Genomic DNA, 18,538 nt, shown 5'->3' with positions numbered 1-18,538 from the left:
CCTCAGCGAAGCTCCCGTCTCCGAGAAGGACTTTTCCATCAGAGGTTTGAATAATGCAAACAAAACAATGCCCAGGGTACTTTTCTCGTCTGGAAAAGCTCGTCATTTGGAACAGAGTTCTGTTTCCGATGGACTTTGGAACGCAGGTGCACTTTTCCATTTGGAAGGCTGCATGACTGGCCAACATCCCCAGCTGGCCACAAAAGGGGTGTTTATTCTAAAGCGGTATGAGCAGCGCCAATTCTGGAAAGCAAAACCCCCAAATAGGCCGTGAATGCAGAAGAGAAACTGGGTGTGGTTGGGGGTAATCCTAGCTGGAGGACGTAAGAGCCCTGCTGGATCAGAGCAGTGGTCCATCTGTCCAGCATCCTGTCTCACACGGGGGCTAACCAGGCCCAGGCCTCCCTCCCGCGATTTGGCCCCCCCATTCTGGGATTCTGACAATGTGCTTCTGAATGTGGAGATCTCCCTCAGTCATGATGGCTCGCAGCCATTGATAGAACTCTATCTAATCCCCTTTTAAAGCTATAGCATTGCTATAGCATTGTACCACCCCCGCCAGGGTCTGCGCCCCCCCCCAGGCTCCATCCCCAACCTGAATTTGGTACGCCTGCCCATCATTCCCCTCCAGCAGTTCTGTCAGGGCTCTCTCAGCCCCACCTACCTCATAGGGTGTCTGTTGGGGGGGAGAGGAAAGGTGTTTGTAAGTAAGGTAGTAAAATGGGTATAAAAACCCATCTCTTCTTCTGTGTCACGTAGCCACTGTTTAGCTCTGGATCACATTTCTTTAGCTGTCCAGAATGTTAGGCTTTAAGAGTGGGCCATGAGGGTTAGAACCTTAGTTTTCCGGACTTATCCTCTGACTTTGATGGAGGATGCTCCATGCCATATGTGGCACTTAGGAATATTGTGAAATACCAACAGCCGACCACACCAGGAATCACATCCACACAGACTCCTGGCTAAGCTGCTCTCCACTCCAAAACACAAGGGAAAAACACACAAAAAATATCTGTATTTGCATAGACGGTGTGTAATTTGAAAACGAGTCACCCGTTTGGCTAGCCACACAGCAGAGCTTTTATTTCTGAAGCCTGTTTTCCCTATTTGTAAATCCAACTGCTCGTGTCTCATCAGGAAGAAGGGGGGGGGGAGAACCACACCATACAAAATCAACCACAGCCATACATAATTAGAGAGCTGCAAAAACATCCCCCCCTCCGCTGTACCCTCCCTGCTCTGAAAGTAACAGAAAACAAGTTGGTGCAGAATGGGGGAGAGGCCATGGCTCAGTGGCAGAGCCTCTGCTTGGCATGCAGAAGGTCCCAGGTTCAATCCTTGGCATCTACAGTTAAAAGGACCAGATTATAGGTGATGTGAAAGGTCTGAGCAGTCAATGCTCTGACAATGACTTTGATGACTGGGGATTTGATTCAGTATCAGGCAGCTTTGTGCATGTCCAAATGCTGTGGCCACAGTATGGAATCCTAGAGTTGGAAGGGACCTCCAGGGCCATCTAGTCCAGCCCCCTGCACAATGCAGGAACTCAAAACTACCTGCCCACTCACAGTGAGTACTGACGGAGTGGGTTGTAGGGATCATATCGTTCCAGTCTTGGCTTACAGTTTGCTTCTGGACTCAATTCAAGGCGCTGGATTTGAACTTGAAACCCCTGTATGGCCTGGCCAGCCGGCCAACTCAAGCCAGCCGGCCAGGAGCAGCAGTATATAAATGAAATAAATGCTGTTTTGTCCAGCGGTTCTTGGCCCTCTTTCTAGTGTGGCTTATGGATTTTATCATTTAACTGTATTTTTTATTTTTATATTCACCGCCTAGAGGACCCCTTGTTTGAGTGGAATGATCACATAAAAATGTTTCAAAGGAAAGAAATATCAGTAAATCGTGTTTTGTTTTGCTGTTTATTTCCCAACTGTGATTTGCAAAGTGCCAAAAATGTCCTGTTATGAAGATGGAGTGGGGCGGAGTGGACAGGAGGTGGTTCTTGGATGTCGGAAAGCTCTCCTGCAGCTGAACAGTGGCAGACGGTTTGTGGCCCTCTGCCCAAGGGCATCATTTGAAAGCGTTGATCAGGGGCACCTCGCACACTGGGAGCTCTTGGTTCAGCTGCCGGAAGAGCATAGCGCACTGGTTCCTCTCCTGGGCCTTGCCCAGGCTGTGGAAGAGCCTGGCCTGGAGGTAAAGGGTGTCTCGCAGCTGTTCTTTACAGTCCACGTTTGCAAAATAGGCTTGGGCTTCGTTGAGGTTCAAGATGGCCGACTCCAGAGCTGCCAGGAAGAAGAAGAGGAGGAGGAGGAGGAGGGTTTATTTTGTGGTTCTTGCCCCCCCATACCCCCCAGTTTTCAAAACATCTCTGTTGACAGCTGAATAGCTTGTTTTCAACTCATTCTTGCAGTCACTCTGTCCAATTTCCTTTTGGGGCTTCTGGGTCTTGTACTCCCACGCTACTCCACAAAATACGAGATTTCGAGGCCCTCTGAGGAAGCCGATGGGCAGTAGGTTCAGGACGGACAAAAGGACATGCTACTTTACAGAGCCTTCTTACCTTCTGCTTTCTTCGGGGGGGCGTAGGAGGCTGCGGAGGCGACTTGGCACTTGGCCATTAGGAACATGGCGGCCCCTTTGTCCAGCACCGTCCCGTGAGCCAGGATGGGTTCGATCGCCAGGTGGAGAATGCTCAAGGCTTGCTCAGGAATCCCAAGCATCAGCTGAAGAGGGGAGGGGAGGGGAGGGGAGAGGAGGGGAAGAGGTGCATCAAGTGCTGCTGCATTGTCTGCTGGTTACGATTTTGCTAACCCAACGTGTTGCAGTAACGTTAATAAAAGGCAATTTTGCCAGGGAACTCCTACAGGGGACATTTTTCCTGCAGTGGCTATGGAATGGACTGTATTTCTTTGTGTGAGAAGAGAGGGGAATCAAGCCCAGCTCACCATATCTGAGGACACAGCTCCGAATCACGACACCAAGCTGGCTTCTGTTAGAAACCACCTTGAGACCATCGTTGGGGAGGGCAGTCAAGCAACTGAGTCGTCAATAAATTAATTCAAGAGATAATTGGAGCGGCCGTACCTGGGAGAAAGCCAAGTTGAGGATGGTTTCAGAAGCCAGATGCTGGAGGTGGTACTCCTGGGAAAGAGCGAGGGCTTGGAGCAGGATGGGCAGCGCTGTCGTGTGGCAGAGAGAGCGCAGGTGGAGTTTGGCGATGGACAGGAGCACTCTGGAGGAGGAGGAGGAAGGAAGAAGAAGCAAGTGGTGTGTGGAGGAAACCCCTCCCAAAGCATTCTTACTACTGTAGCTCCACCCCCTTGTGGCCACACCCCTTTTGGCTCCTCCCTTCTGCTGTGATGATGCTATCCTTTCAGTCGTGTCCATTCAAGTCATGTTCTGCTATGCCCCTCCTTTAAGGGGACAGAAAAGAGCGATTGAATGCATCGGCACACTACAACGGAAAGGTGGGCCACGCTTCGTGTCCATCTTATTTCTATTATTTCCAGTCCGCCTTTCTCAGTGGAATCAAGGCGGAGGACACAAGCAAGGTCAGCCTGAGCATCGGTACAGTCAACGAACGACACGACAGGGCTTGGGCTGGAGAGCCAGCCAGAAGTCTAAAAACAGAAGTGAAGCAAAGCAGAGCCATCAACAGGACACATGAAGCAATGCAAAAACTGCACCGAGGGATCCAAGTTTCCGCAAGCCAGACCCAGCAGTGTACATCTCAGTCCCTAACGGCTGATCCAAGAAACTGCAACATCGTTTGGTGCAGCCAAGAGAAAGCTGGGCCAGGCTGGGACTCAGCCAGAGCCTCTCAAACCCCCTTGCTCTCCACCTGAGTGACGGTCTGCCTCTCACCAGGCTGTTCTAAGGATGCTTATGGCATAGAGCATTTCCCCCTTGCTGTGGGATCCCCGGAAGGACGTAGAAGAAGACTTCTCCCCCATGTTACAGGAGCCCAAAAGGTCCTTGCTTCTTACCTGATCACGGTCTCTGTGACTTTTATTTTCTGGCAGTGAATCAAAAGTTTCTGCAGGAGTCTGTGTGCCTCCGACATCTGGCTCTGCGCTTTCAGGACGAGGGCTTTTCTGCAACACAACCCCCACCCCAAAACATAACAGGTGAGGGGCACCATCCAGTGAAAAAAATTATCTTTACCTTCCTTCAGTTTAAGTGGAGAGTTGAATTTCTTCCAAAGCAATCGGGGGGGGGGAATAAAAACTGCTCCGTTTTGCTGTAGGGTTACCGAATCTGGGCTGGGAAATTTCTGGACCTGGGGGGGGGGGCAGTGCTTGGGGAGGTGGGTCAGCAGGGATGTGATGCCTCGGAGTCTTTTCATAGCAGCTGCTATTTCCTTCTAAGAAAATGGGTCTCTAGTTTGGAAATCAGCTGTAATTCAGGGAGAGTGCCTGGCCTCACACAAGGGACTACAGGTTTGATGGGGGTCACATGACAGTGGATAAAAATTCTTTGCCATTGAAATTCACAAACACTGATACAGTTCTACAAGAAAGAGAGTCTGAAAATCAACAGAACCTGGCTAAAAGCCCTCAAAATCACCAGAATAATAATTTTAAAATGGTTCATCAGATAAGACAAGCAAGACCTTGACTAATGGACTTACTAATGAACTCCGCCCAGACACAGGCATCAGCACGGTGCTCGTTCCTGCTGACTGCTCACCTGTATATCCCCTCAGTGCTGTTCAGTGCCGTAATCCCGGCCACGAGAGAATCAGCAACGTGGTACTTGCCATCATTCACGGCTCTGTCGAACTGGATTTTCTGACCACACAGCATCCACAGCTACGAGGGGTGGGTTTCAAGGAAACAAGACAGAATTCTCACCCAATTTTGACTGTTCTAACAAGAGGCAACATTGCGTGCTTTTTCCTTTCAAGATAGGCAGCGATATGAAAACGAGGACTGAAAGAAGGGAAGAGGGAGCAGGTGTGACAGAAGCGAAGGGAAATTATGATTGTGAAAAGATGTTCACTCTGAAGACAAAGTGGATCCATGAGATGCACTTAATTCCCGATGGCTAAGAGAAAGCCCAGTGGCCATTCAAGTCAGGACAAAATGATCCACAGTCCAGCACTGTGTGTATGTGGCAGAGTTGTATGGAGGCCTAGAAATGAAAAAGAAAGCCTCAACCACCCCCAAGCTCCCCAGGAAGGCTACATACTGAACCTCACCTGTGCATGCTGACTGTTGGGAGGAAATCTCTCTTTCAGGTGCTTCAGGATTTCAGAGGCAGAAGCAAAGTAGCCCTGAGACACAAAGGGAGGGAGGGCAGTCAGCAGTCAAGGCATTTCACGGTCGAAAGTGGAAGTCTCCAAAGGGGTGCCCACCAGCACCTTTCTCTGACACTTGCCACGTGATTTTTTAGGGGCTCATGGGAATTGTAGTCCATGGACATCTGGAGGACCACAGGTTGACTACCCCTGGACTAGAGGACCCTGGAGGTGCCTTCCAACTCTAGGATTCTATGAGACCCTGGTTGAGAAAGCCTGAGGTAGAGAGAAGGTACGGAGAGGGGGTTGAATTGCAGGAAGGGCCAGCTAACTTGACGATGCATAAGAGAATAATTTCTTTGTTCTTCAAGGTGCCACTGGAGTCAAACTTCATTTAACTGCAGAAGAGACCGAGTCGATCTGCGGACAGGATACCAAGGAAGTCCCCCCCCCCTTTTAAACTACCTCCACCTGCTATCATCAAACCCATTCCTTCTACCCCACAGGCTATTACCAGCATGGGCCAGAGGGCACTTGTCTCTTACCCCAGGGCTGGGAGAGGCCTCTGCATGGGACAGAATTGAGAGGATGGGGAAAAGGCTCCTCTTCCCCAGGTGGTGCAGGCAAGAGCCGATCGCCCTCCTCCTCGGGAGGAGCATCCTTTCCAGCCTCTGCCACAAATCCCAAGCGCAGGGCCGCTCACCTGCTCGGCGTGCAGCTCGGCCAGGTGGCACAGCACCACCGCAAAGGACTCGGTGTTGTTCTGCTGGACACCCACATTCACGGCCTCCAGGCTGTTCATGCTCAGCAGCATCTGGGCCTGCTGGAGAGCCATGGTGCTGCGGGAAGAGGGATGTGGTCAGCATAAGGCGAGGCGTGCCAGACCCAGCGTCCGAGGCTGTCTGCACTCCGCTTGGGGCTGTGTCTCCTCGGCGCCAGGATTTCGTGCAGCGCAAAAGGCCGGTTCTGTAGTCTGCAAAAGGTTCTGTGACCCGTAAATATGATGTACATGGGGGGAATCCACATGGCTTGTTTCGGTGGGCTGTGGGAATGAGCAAGCAGATCCACAAGGCACTGAAGCTCCGCCCTGCCCAACGACCTTTCCTTAGATATCACCAGTTTAGGAAGGCTCTGTGCCTAACCTACCAAAAAAAGCCCCAGGTTCTATCCCCGGCATCTCCATCTAAGAGGAACAAGTGATGTGATGGGCAAGGCCTCTACCTGTGACCCTGGGGAGCCGCTACCAGTTTTGAGTGGTCAAGACCTCAGGGCCCAAATAAGGCAGCTTCGTGCGTCCGACATCTTCATAACCACAATAGCGAAAGGCCTGCCTCTCCGTCTTCAAACGGAAACAAGGTGTCCTTGGGAAGGGCCCCTGTGCTCAGCGCCACCCTTGGCAGGTTGGCTTTCCCCCTTGCTGTCTACAGAGCCCCCCTCGGAGGTCGGAGGAAGCACCTGCGGCCGTAGAGCCTCCAGATGGCCGTCTTCTGGGCGATGCTGACATCGATGAGCTCGGACAGGCTGTGCTTCCAATGCAAGAGGTCGGAGTCCTTCAAGGCATCCATCAGCTTGCTGGCCGCCTTCCCTGCAAAAGCTCTTTGCTGAACCAAGGACTGGATCCCCAGAGAGGCTAAATACTAGGAGAAAGGAGGGGGGGGGAGGAAACGCACATCTTAGAGAGATGAAGCCATTCATCACTGGCAGCTCAGAGTCTGAAGACGGGAGTTAATTGAGCAAAGGTCATGGAATTCCAGTGGGATGGAGGGGAGACCCTGGGGTGTATTTTGCCATTTAACAGGCACGGATTTGGGCAGAATCTCTAGGGGCCTCTTTTAGGGTTCTGCTCCTTGTGGCAGGCTGTCATTGCCACTGTTTGAAAATTAGCGCCGGGGACAGAATTTGGCATCCCAGATGCATGTCAGCCTTTATTTTTGTTTTGCTTTTTGCATAAAGATTCTGGACCACGTGGCTTAACCGGGTTGACAATGTTTGATACAGCTTCAGAAGCCAAGAAAGACTTCAGTCCCTTATGGCAGGGGTAGTCAACCTGTGGTCCTTCAGATGTTCATAGACTACAATTCCCATGAGTCCCTGCCAGCCAATGCTGGCAGGGGCTCATGGGAATTGTAGTCCACGGACATCTGGAGGACCATAGGTTGACTACCCCTGCCTTAGGGAGTGAAGTCTTGGTGTTGTGGTTAGGAGTGCGGACTTCTAATCTGGAGAACTGGGTTTGATTCCCCCACTCCTCCTCCTCCATGTGCAGCCAGCTGGGTGACCTTGGCCCAGTCACGGTTCTCAGAGCTCTCTCGGCCTCACCTACCCAACAGGGTGTCTGTGGTGGGGAGAGGAAGGGAAAGGTGTTTGTAAGCTGCTTTGGTTCTCTATTGGGTACTGAAAAGCAGGGTATAAAAAACCAGCTCTTCTTCCTCCTCTCTAGAGACTGGGGGGGGGGGATATGCAAAATAAGTCATGTGCTCAAGTTACATCCTTATTTATTCATAATTTATTCACTGCTGCAGGATCTTTGAGTCCTGAAGCTAGGACATTTTATGTTGCGTGTATGTGCTAAATGACAGCTGTTGCAGGGAAAGGGAGCTGGCAAACCAGTTAACAGAAAGACTTTTCACTTGACTTTTTGGTTCATTAATTCCACAAAGTGGCTTAAAACAGAACAACTAAACACAGATTTGGGCATCGCTGTTAAGAGAAGTCTGAGAGTAATGGTGCAACCTTTTCTATCCTTTTGACCATGAAGGTGCTGCTGAAATATTTTTCAGGCTTCCAGGCACCAGGAAGTGATGTGAGCTGCCAAACGCCTGTCCGGGAAGTGAGAGGAGTGCTGGGCGTCAAAGGATTAAATGGCCAGGGACCCTCCCCTCCCCTCCCCCTCCCGGCCTGTCATTGGCCACTTTGATAGTGGGCAGGTCAACCTGTACAAATAAGGGTAGGTTTTTAAAAAAAATTAAAACCCTTTCTCTTTCCCAGGGTGGGAGGGCTCTCCCCAGCCGCTATTCTGAAAGCCCCCCTGCTGTGGTAACATTGAGGGGCCTTTGCGGCACTATGTGGCTCACGCCCAGATAGCCTTTCCATCCGAGCCACTGGACTGAGCTTCGGTATGGCTACAGGAGACATTTCCTCCATCCAGAGCTTTAAGATGAGCAGAGTTGGGGCTTAGGAAGAAAAACCTGAAATTGCGAAAGTTCCAAGCACATTGGAATAGCTTGTATGGCTCTTGATAGAGCAGCACTGTGTGTAACCATACAAGCTATTCAACTGTGCCTGGAACTTTCACAATTCAGCAAAGGTTTATTAAACTCCTAATAGTGGCAATGCCGGTTGAAAATGTGTGCCAAGATCTAAAGCCTGATCCGGCAGCCCCTGGGGCTGTTCGCTCTGCACCACTGAGCAAGGAGATGCTAAAGGGCACGGTTTTCCTGTACCATTTCCGGCTCCAGAGAGAAAAAACTCTTTGAATGTTCCTTCACCACAGGCCTCCCTGTGCACAGCAAGCTGGCGCAAAAAGCAGCAGGGTCCCTTTTCGCCTCCTCTCCAAGCTCTGCCTGCAGGAACTGATCTGTCGTTTCACACGGGGAGGGCATTTACACATGCCGCTGCCCAGGGGTAGTCAACCTGTGGTCCTCCAGATGTGCATGGACTACAATTCCCATGAGCCCCTGCCAGCAAACGCTGGCAGGGGCTCATGGGAATTGTAGTCCATGAACATCTGGAGGACTACAGGTTGACTACCCCTGCCCCTGCCTCTGCCTACGTGGCCTGCAAACCCAGGATAAACTCTACCACTCAGTTGGCACAAGCCTGATCAACCAAGCCCTGCTACTGCATGGGCGCGAAGACGTACTGGCAATCCAAAATGCACCGCCTTTTTCACGGAGTGCTCCAAGAGCACGCAGCTGTCCGATTTCTTCTGCTCCAAGATGTACAGCCAGCTCTGGGGAGAGAGAGGAGAGTTCGGAGTGATGCAGAGAGCTAATGGCCCGCAGGGTCTTCCCACGGCTACGGAACGCAAGCGGCCTAATGCCCTCTTCGCAAAAAGCAAACAGCCTTTCGGGAGCCGCTGGTCGAAAGCCAGGCTGGCCTTAAGAACGGATGCAGGAGAAAAACAGATCAATGCTCCCGCTGGGCTGAGAGTTATAGGATTGGACAGGGGTCAATACCAATTATTTTGCAAGGAAATTTCCATTATACAATTAATACACGCATTGAGAGCAGCAGAAGAGCCCGGCTGGATCAGGCTAAAGGCCCGTCTCATACAGCGGCCTCCAGGAAGCCTCTAAAGAGGGCGAAGGCAACTGGACCTTCAACATCCGGGTTTCTCCAACAACTGATTTAAAGAGACATACTGTCTCTGACCTGGAGGGAGCAGGTATCCCTCATGGCTCCTACCAGGCCACAAAAATCCTCCCCGAATTTGCCCACTCCCCTTTTAAAGGCATCCAAGTGTCATAGAATAGAACCATAGAACTGTAGAGTTGGAAAGGGAGAAGACCAGCCATCTAATCCAACCTCCTGCTCAATGCAGGATCAGCCTAAAGCCTCCATCAGTCCAAGGATTTGGAGTCCCTGACATGGCATCAGCATGGCAAGGAAGCCCCATGCTCAAAAAAGGTCTCGTAATGCGCTTCTAAGACCCGCAGATCAAAAGGCAGCTGGGACACACAGACCAGTCGCCTGCGCTGGCCCCAGGGCTTCTGGCCAGGATGGAATCTCCATCCTCACGCAAGGCTGGCCAGAGGCAGCAATGCCTGCCCTCCCCCCACTATCTTGCTTAGGGACCGGAAGGACTGGCTCACCAGACAGTGCTGCAGGCAGACGTGATCGTTGGACTCCTGAGCAATCCGAATGGCTTCCCGCAGGGCCAGTTCAGCCTGCTGGCTGCAACCAGAGGAAAAAGACGGACAGCTGTGAGGCTCTTAATACCAGACGTGGAACTAGAAGGAGAGGATCACGAAACCTCATGTCCTACCACAAATTCTGCCAGTCGCCTGCTCTTTTCTACTAACACGCACACCTGTTTCTGTGTGTGGTGGACTCCAGGAATGACCTGAACAGAGCAGTAAAGAGATGAAGAAGTGAGCAGTGCCTTGCAAAACTCCTACCAGGCCCCAACTTTTGCTGGCCTTTAAGTTGCTCCTGGATTCTTGTCCCTTGGTACAGCCAGCCGGGTGTTGTGGTTAAGAACAGCAGACTCTAATCTGGAAAACCAAGCTTGAATCTTTATTCTTCCACATGCAGCTAGCTGGGTGACTTTGGGCCAATCACAGCCCTCTCCCTAAGCCTCACCTACCTCGCAGGGTGTCTGTTGTGAGGAGAGGAAGGGTGGGCAATTGTAAACCGCTTTGAGACTCCTTTGGGTAGTCAAAAGCAAAAAAAACAGCTCTCTCTCTCAACAGGTTTCTCTTCTCCCACCCTGTAACCTTGTGTGTACAACCTGATCACCTCTTCTTCCATTTCGCTGTCCAGAACCTCTTTCACAATGAGCATCAGGAAGATGAGGTTAGGTCAGCTTTAGGGTTGGTTCCCACAGTGGGCAACCAACGCTCTAGGACAACCAGAAATGGGAGCACAGAGGCCCAACACTACCCCTGCATGTGAAATTCAGAGGCATGCTGCATCTGAACATGGAGTTGCTACTGAGCCATGGGGACCGATAGCATTTTTAGCCTGTCTGCATGATTTGCAGTCGATTTTGTCAAACACCATTTTAAAGAAATAGGCCTGACCCCTTCTTAAAGCCACCGGAATAAGAGGCTGATATCGCCATCTGGTGGCGAAGCATCTCACAAATCATGCGCTGCCTGAGGTAGCCTTTCTTGTGCCAGCCTTGTGGCCGACGGGACGGAAATGCCAGATTCTCCTTATCGACCAACAAGATTTCCAGGATAGAAGCTTTCAAGAGCAAAGCTGTCGAAAGGAGAAAAAAAATCCTCTGCCAAGTCCTGCAGCTGGAGAAAGGGAGTCAACTCAAGCGCTCTTTTGCCGTTCCGAAGGGCCTGCTGAATGGAGCTCTTCCACTAGGTATTTGAAGAAGAAGAGTTGGTTCTTATATGCCGCTTTTCCCTACCCGAAGGAGGCTCAAAGCAGCTTACAGTCGCCTTCCCATTCCTCTCCCCACAACAGACACCCTGTGGGGTGGGTGAGGCTGAGAGAGCCCTGAGATTCCTGCTCGGTCAGAACAGCCTTATCAGTGCCGTGGCGAGCCCAAGGTCACCCAGCTGGCTGCATGTGGGGGGAGTGTAGAATCGAACCCGGCATGCCAGATTAGAAGTCCGCACTCCTAACCACTACACCAAACTGGCTCTCAAACTGGCTTGGTTGGGGTCGTTAAACGCCCTCCTTTGTAAACTCTTCCCCTGGATGTGTGGGTAGCCTATATTGGTCAATCAACGGTGGCGAACTCCGACAGCAGGTTATGATCAATGATGCTCCAATTGTGTTCTTTTAGCTATGCACGGACCTATTATCAACGAGGATGCAACCCCCCCCGAGCCGCCAGTGCTGGGAAGGGTGGCCTAGGAATTTGAGTATCGATCAAAACGTAAACAAAATGCACTCACTAGTGGCCGAAGCGGCAGTGCAGGGCCGCCAAGTTGAGGGCGGCGTATCTGAGGCTCCGCCCGTAGCCTTCGTCTCCGTTGCTCTTGCTTTCGGCGCCAGTGAGGATCAAGCGGTCAAAGTAGTGGAGGAGGCTGTGGGTGGAGCTGAAGACGTCTTGGACCCGGAGGCTGTTTAAGTAGCTTAAGTAGTGCTGGCAAGAGACAGCAAGAGGCACGTCACGGACGAGACGGGGTCTGTGCAATTAATGGCTACTTGGCCTAAGGTTGAGAAATACCTGGAGATTTTGGGAGGGTGGGTTTTGGGGAAGGACCTCAGCAGGGGATAATGCAATCCCTGCCCCTGAGTTCTAGTATTTCAGGAGAGGGGGAAAAGGTTTCTTTCTGTCCACTGTCTGAACCCTGTGCATAATTGTATAGACCTTTATCATGCCTCCTCCCCTTAGTCTGGTTTTTTATCAGCTGAAAACGCCAGGTCTGTTTAGCTTTTCTTCATAGGGAAGGTGCTCCAAAAAGGTTCCTCAGTGTGCTATAATACAGAGAACACAACACTGCACAAATGTGTGTGGGTGTTGTGTGTGTGTGTGTGGGGGGGGGGGAGGAGCGTGGGGGAGGGTTCCAACCCACCTACCGCTTCAGCAAAGTCAGGGTTAAATTTTAACAAGCTGTTCAGCTCCTTTTGCAAAGACGCCGGAGAAAGAGCTTTCGTTTCGTCGTTTTTCAAGAGAGAGGCCTGGAAGTAAATTAAATGCCTGTCAGTTGAATAAATGGGGGGTGGGAGAAGAAATATAAACTCTCCCGGGTTAAGCAGATGTGATTTGCTTCATTGCAACCTGAGCAACAAAACCTATTTAACGCTGGAAAGAAAAGAAAGTTGGAAGCTCACACAGATAAATTTCAGGGTTGGGGCAAAGCATCGTTGTAATATGCTTAGAGGAGGGGCTCTCAGAAATCCAGAAACAAGAGCTGGAAGGGACCTCAAGGGACATCTAGTTCAACTCCCTGCAGAATCCCTACACACCTCTGCTCCCCATCTAAAGCCACATCACAATTAACTTTTGAATTCCCATCATGGTTTCAGGGAGCAGCTGAAACAAATGCCCAGTGTCCTCTGGGGCAAGCTATGCTGAAAGCAGGGTTTTATAGTCACAGTCTCAGTATGATGACATGCAGTGCAGTGCAGTGATTGGGAGTGTCGGACTAGCACCTAGAAGACCAGGTTCAAATCCCCACAGGTGCCATTGAAGCTTGCTGGGTGAACTTGTGACAGTCACACTCTCTCAGGGTAACCTACCCCGCAGGACTGTTGGGAGGATAAAATGGAGGAGGGGAGAATGATGTAAGTGGTTTCGGGTCCCCAGTGGGGGAGAAAAGTGGTGGATAAATTAATCTACAGTACAGAAATCATCCCAGGATGGTTAGGGAAACATGGTAGCCCACAGATCGAATGGAGAGGCAGTGTCCAGCCAACTTAGTCACAGCCCTGACCAAGATAGCCCAATCTGTCAGTTTACAGACCTGTTGTGAGAGGAAGTATTCTGCCTGCTTCTGAGAAAGTGGCCCATTGCAAGATATTTCTTCCTCCCTTGGGGGATAAAGAAAAAAGGAAAAATGCAATGAGATTCCTTGTTAACATTTTAGAGACTCTTAAATGACCTTTTGGGCAAGGCTATACCCGCCTGTGTGGCTGAAGTAACTTCCTAGAAGACAGTACAGTTTGTAACATGGGAGCAAAGAGACTGAATCCTAAGCCAGAGAGTCCCAGGTTCGAATCCAGCCTGTTGGGAATTCACCGCCTAACCTTTGGCAAAACTGAGAAAATATCCAGCCACCTGCAGACTTTGTGGTGAAAGGATTTTCATGCTGCATGCATGTTCCATTTTATCCATGGCTGAACCCTCCCATGTGCAGCAGAGCTGCTACAAAAGCATTTGAGGGATGGACAGACTGCCAGCCATGACAGAGAATCATAGCCAAGTGCAGCACCCAAGCAGCGCCAGCAATATCTCTGTCCGCTGCAGAAGGGCTGAATAGAGAACCCGATTCAGCTAAGCACAAGAAACTGGAAATTTTGCAGCTTCCCTTGTCAAAATGCCTGGACAGCAAAGTTAGTGCCATTGTGTGCCTCTGTGGAGCAACACAGGAGTTCCCTGGCACTCTCCTTCCAAATAGTTTCCAAGATCTGATGAGATCAGGCTAGTCTGGACCTTCTAGGCCAGTCAAGAGGCTCCCTCTCTGGGATCTGTGAGTGGTGACTTTCTGGGAAGCAGGCAATTCACAGTTTTAGGACCAAGTGAAGTCAAAGCACAAAGGACTTGAGCTGAACAGGTTTTGTGGAGCAGCCAAGAGGATAACCAAAAGGGACACCTGAGTGGTCCGTCGAAGTCATCTTTCTCTATTTTCGGGTCAAGGCCCTCGCCGTGCGCCAGCTCCATCTCAGCTTCCTCTCCGCTGCTTTTCTTCAGCTCCTCCTGGCAGTACTGCTGCAGGGCTGTGTAGAGCTTGTACACTTGGCTGAAGGACAGCTTGTTGTAGGCCAGAATCATCTGGCGCAGGAACAGGCCTGCAGGGGGCGAGGGAAGAATTTCCATCGTAGGATATGCAGAAGCATTCTGGGGTGCACACCTTGTTCACACAGGGCACTAGTCTGCACCGGACCCTCTTGGATCTATAACTGCATGTTGGTTGCTCTGCTAAGCATATGAAGCAAGCTTAGAATAAATGGCATAGTACCTACAACACTTGTCTTGTGAACATCCGGTTCTGGCCTACTGAATGCTTCTGAAAGGTCATCAAAGAACTGCTCCATGTCTTTCAGCTCTCCGGCTGCCATCAGCTTTATCCTGCAAACAAAGTTAATATAAGAATCCTTTTTGTTCTGATTCACATCATAGCTCCAATATTACTGTGGCTGGTAACTATTCTTCTCCCAAGGAAGTTGCCACTCTGATCATTAAAAATATGCTACAAGAAAGTCAGGATATATTACTGGGACTTCCTATTAACCCATTTATTTCTGGATAAACAGATTCTCCAAGGAGCTAAATGGCAAATGGGAATCTCAGGTATGTAAATACACACTTTTTCAGGTTTGGGGGAAAACATGAACATTGTTCACTGTCAAAAAAATCTGTAGCCTCTACCAATAATCCACTCAACCCACTCACAACTAAGAGCATTCTGGACTTCTTGAATACCTGACCATTCTCCTTTAAGACAGAGGGTCTTCCAAAGCACCTCGTGATAGAGCAGCTCCAAGTAAGACAAGGAGCTTATGCTCAAGCCCATAAGTACACCATAAGTCATTACATTATTACCTGGATATCTTTGGTCAATCCCTATTTCCTGCAACTATGTGTGTGCATACAAAATATTGCCAGACAGTAACACAAGCTTACAAGTAGGCTCATTCCTTCTGAAAGAAAGAAACCTGCTAATTAAATGATTTAAGCTTGTGGCATCCTTCATGGCTTGTTTTGATGAAAGGGGTTTAAAACAGATGTTACATAAGGTCAGAAAACAGGGCAAATACTTGCCTTATTTGCACCACACTTGCTAACTGGGAGCAGCATTCTTCAATGGCCTTAATCAGTCGAGAAAGGGTCATATCAGGGCCCTGTATAGAACACAGTGAGAAATGTCAGCTATTTCAACTATATTCATCACCACGTTACTTTTGCATTTTGACACTAGATAGCGTTTCTTGTCAACTAATCCCCCCTCCCTCCCTGTAAGAATCATAGAGTTGGAAGGGACCTCCTGGGTCATCTAGTCTAACTCTCTGTACTATGCAGGACACTCACAACCCTATCGCTCATCCACTGTCACCTGCCACCCCCTTGAAGTAATGGCTGTGAATGTCTTGTTTCAATCTATCCGAATTAGTGTTCATGCACTTGAACGCTTATACCCAGAATGGAACTTTGTTGGCCTTAAAGGTGCCCCTGGACTCTTTGTCCCACAAATAGAAAGGAGGCTGCAATAGGGTTGTGGGTGTGCTGCATGGTGCAGGGGGTTGGACTAGATGACCCAGGAGGTGCCTTCCAACTCTATGATTTCCTTTGTGCATCACAAACCCCGGACACAGCCCTCCTCCTTCTCCCCCCCCCTCCCCGGGCTGGCCTTTGCTTGACCTGAAGCAGCAGCAGCAGGAGGCGGTTCAGGCTTCGCCTCTCGTGCAGGCGGATCGGGCTTCGCCTCTCGAGCAGGCTGAGGTCGCGGCCCATCTCGCTGATGAGCACCAGCAGCGCCGTCTTGTAGGGGGTGACCCAGTCCTTGATGCCGAAGACGTTGGCGTGCACCACCCCGTTGGTCATCATGGGGTTGAAATACAGGCTCTCGTGCACGCTGGCCATGCCCGCCGCCCTCCCCTCCCTTCCCTCCGTCCGTCGACCGGGCTTGCTAAGCAGGGGGACAATCCCGGGCAACGCAGGCACTAAGCCGCCATTCTGTCGCGAGCCGGCAAATTAACCAATCACAGCCACCCGCGCTCCGCTCCGAGCCAATCAGCGCCTGGAGTGGGTACGGTTCGATATGGGGCTCGGGTAGGAACTTGACTCCCGCCTCCGAAGGTTCCTACCTGCTTGCGGAGAAGAGAGCCGAGCAGCGCGACGAAGCCGAGGCTGGAGAAGAGAGAGATGTGTCGAATATCAGGTCTGAGGCGGGAAAGCGAGGCCTGGGGTGGAAAAGGACGATGGTTTTGGGGAAAAGATACTGGGCTGGTGGAGGAAAGGGCGGGAAGTCTTTCGGTGTGTGATTTAGAGCGAGGAATGTTAAAAAGGGAGGGGGGAATGGTAGATTATACATAGAATTAAGAGTATCGAGGCTATTCTTTTTCTTTGTAATTACAACAAACAATAGAAGGTATAATATAGTAATAAATTATGTTAAATAGATTGTGTTAAAGATTAAAAGTTGTTTAGGTTTAAAGGATCTTTAATTAAATAGGAGTCCATTGGTGCTTCCAGGGAAGTTGTTTCGGTACTTAAGTCGTAAGCGACTTAACAGCACTTCACACACACACAGTTAGTATATTTGTGTGTATTTACTGTGTGAATGTGTGGTAAGAGAATTTGTTATTAAGGGGGACACACTCACATGACAATCTACTGATAATTTCAGCTACTGCTTTCAAGGAAACGTTTTCCATGTAGGGATTTTGTCACCTTGGTGAGGGGCTTGGAGAAGGCAGCTGCAATTGTGAGATAAGCCAGCTTTTTTTTTTTCTAGAATGAAGGCACATCAGACAGGTTGTGTAGTGAGACAGTTTTCATTTTTAATATAGTACGGTCCGTTTTCTCTACTTATTTGTGATTTGTTCTGTTTTCCTAAGATTATCCCATACGATGTAAACAAGGATGTGGAGCATGAATTATTCTGATGTTATTGAGTTATTCTATGACTGTTATTTGTGTTTTATTTACATAATAATACATGTTCATGAGATAAAGTAATTTCCTTTGCATTTCCGAAGTCTAGCAAGCAATTTTAAATGCATGTGATAGCATAAAAATAGCAACATGAGCTGCCTTACTAGCCAGGCAGCATGACCAAGTAATCTTATTAGTATCTTGCAGTGTAAAAGAGGAGCAACAAAGGAGCAAATCCTGACACTAAGCAGAAAAGCTTTCCTTGGGGCTCTCTCCTCCTGATCTGTTTTGCTGTGCCATGAAGGTGCCCTTTGGAAGTGACAGCAGCATGAAGGGAATCTCTGTTCTACAGATTTCTCCCTGAGCACCAGTTCCACTCGTGCAGTGGCAGGCCTTTACATGCATGGCAAACAGGCAGAAAAGCAGCAAGTGGAAAGGTTTAGAATGCATACCATTGTTCTGTTGTTTTTAAAACTGTTGTTGCGTGCCCTGAACCCTAGGGGGAGAGCAGGTTATAAATAAGAAAAATATTATTTGTATTATTGCTAATCGCTTTTGAAACCCATCTCACTGTTGCTTCCCCAGCTAATCCGCTTGCCGCAGTCAGAATCAACAATTGCAATTCCACCTTGTCTGTGATGCCACTGCCTAACACCTCTGCCCATTGGATGCCAACCTCCAGCCCTCCCAGAATTATAACAGATCTTCAGACAATGGAGATTTGTTCACCTGGAGAAAGCCTCTACTATGGAGGGTGGATTCCGTGTCATTATATCCTGCAGAAGCTGATCTACAGGATCCAACTCCCAAAAAATCTCCTGGTATTTTCCAGCCTGGACTTGGCATCTGTACCTCGCCCCCATCTCCTAGTCTTTATCCCCAAGCACAGTATAACTGTGTCAGCTCACATGCTTATCATGTTAATATTATTATTTCAATTTATTACCTGCCATTCCTAAATGGCTTGTGGCAGGTTAAAATCCCCAATAAAATTCCCATTAAAATCCCAGACAAAAACACAGGTCCATAAATACAGTCAAGACAAGTATTATATTACTCTTATTATATATTAATATTAGCATATGACTCCTATTATATTACGATATATATGCCTTTGGGGAAATAGCGGGGTAAGTCTAAAAATAAAGCAACAAATAACAAGAATATATGAAATGAAAATCTGGGAGAATTAAAATGAAACATAAAAACATATATATCTGCCTATCTCTATACCCAGTACATTTCGCCTGGAATCCCGTTTCGGTAGAAAGGCGGGGCATGCGCATTCGAAACAGCTGCATGTTGCAGCCACATTAGAAACAACAATAAGGCTCTGGCGTCACACACACCCC

The 18,538-nt window shown here is 49.4% G+C and overlaps 1 protein-coding gene across 3 annotated transcripts; it reads right to left on the bottom strand.

Annotated features, from left to right (window-relative positions):
• Positions 1 to 1,900: 1,900 nt before the first annotated feature.
• On the bottom strand, positions 1,901 to 18,507 carry ANAPC5 (anaphase promoting complex subunit 5). Of its 3 annotated transcripts, none has more exons than XM_077308076.1 (18): positions 18,420 to 18,507; positions 16,397 to 16,492; positions 15,354 to 15,433; positions 14,551 to 14,660; positions 14,185 to 14,380; positions 13,336 to 13,402; positions 12,449 to 12,550; positions 11,821 to 12,011; positions 10,057 to 10,138; positions 9,105 to 9,194; positions 6,698 to 6,879; positions 5,946 to 6,081; positions 5,204 to 5,278; positions 4,693 to 4,814; positions 3,990 to 4,097; positions 3,088 to 3,235; positions 2,564 to 2,726; positions 1,901 to 2,285 (listed from the first exon to the last, which is right to left on the bottom strand). In XM_077308076.1, exons 1-18 carry the CDS (start codon positions 18,498 to 18,500, stop codon positions 2,071 to 2,073), a joined length of 2,244 nt encoding a protein of 747 aa, XP_077164191.1. In that variant the 5' UTR covers positions 18,501 to 18,507; the 3' UTR covers positions 1,901 to 2,070. The 3 variants fall into 3 exon arrangements, with proteins under 3 accessions (XP_077164191.1, XP_077164193.1, XP_077164192.1); XM_077308078.1 differs by lacking the exon at positions 18,420 to 18,507 and adding an exon at positions 17,639 to 17,654; XM_077308077.1 differs by lacking the exons at positions 16,397 to 16,492; positions 18,420 to 18,507 and adding an exon at positions 15,951 to 16,301.
• Positions 18,508 to 18,538: the final 31 nt, after the last annotated feature.

The sequence above is a fragment of the Paroedura picta genome, chromosome 13 (genome assembly GCF_049243985.1).
Source record: "Paroedura picta isolate Pp20150507F chromosome 13, Ppicta_v3.0, whole genome shotgun sequence".
In the NCBI taxonomy this organism is placed as follows: domain Eukaryota; kingdom Metazoa; phylum Chordata; class Lepidosauria; order Squamata; family Gekkonidae; genus Paroedura; species Paroedura picta.
This window is presented reverse-complemented; position numbering and strand designations above follow the sequence as displayed.

Excerpts from the sequence above, each read along its gene's own strand:
- ANAPC5 (XM_077308077.1), bottom strand. The coding sequence starts at position 16,172 with ATGGCCAGCGTGCACGAGAGCCTGTATTTCAACCCCATGATGACCAAC. Across the intron at positions 15,434-15,950 it reads TCCTGCTGCTGCTGCTTCAG|GGCCCTGATATGACCCTTTC; the intron begins GTCAAGCAAAGG and ends TGTTCTATACAG. Across the intron at positions 4,815-5,203 it reads CCAACAGTCAGCATGCACAG|CTGTGGATGCTGTGTGGTCA; the intron begins GTGAGGTTCAGT and ends CACCCCTCGTAG.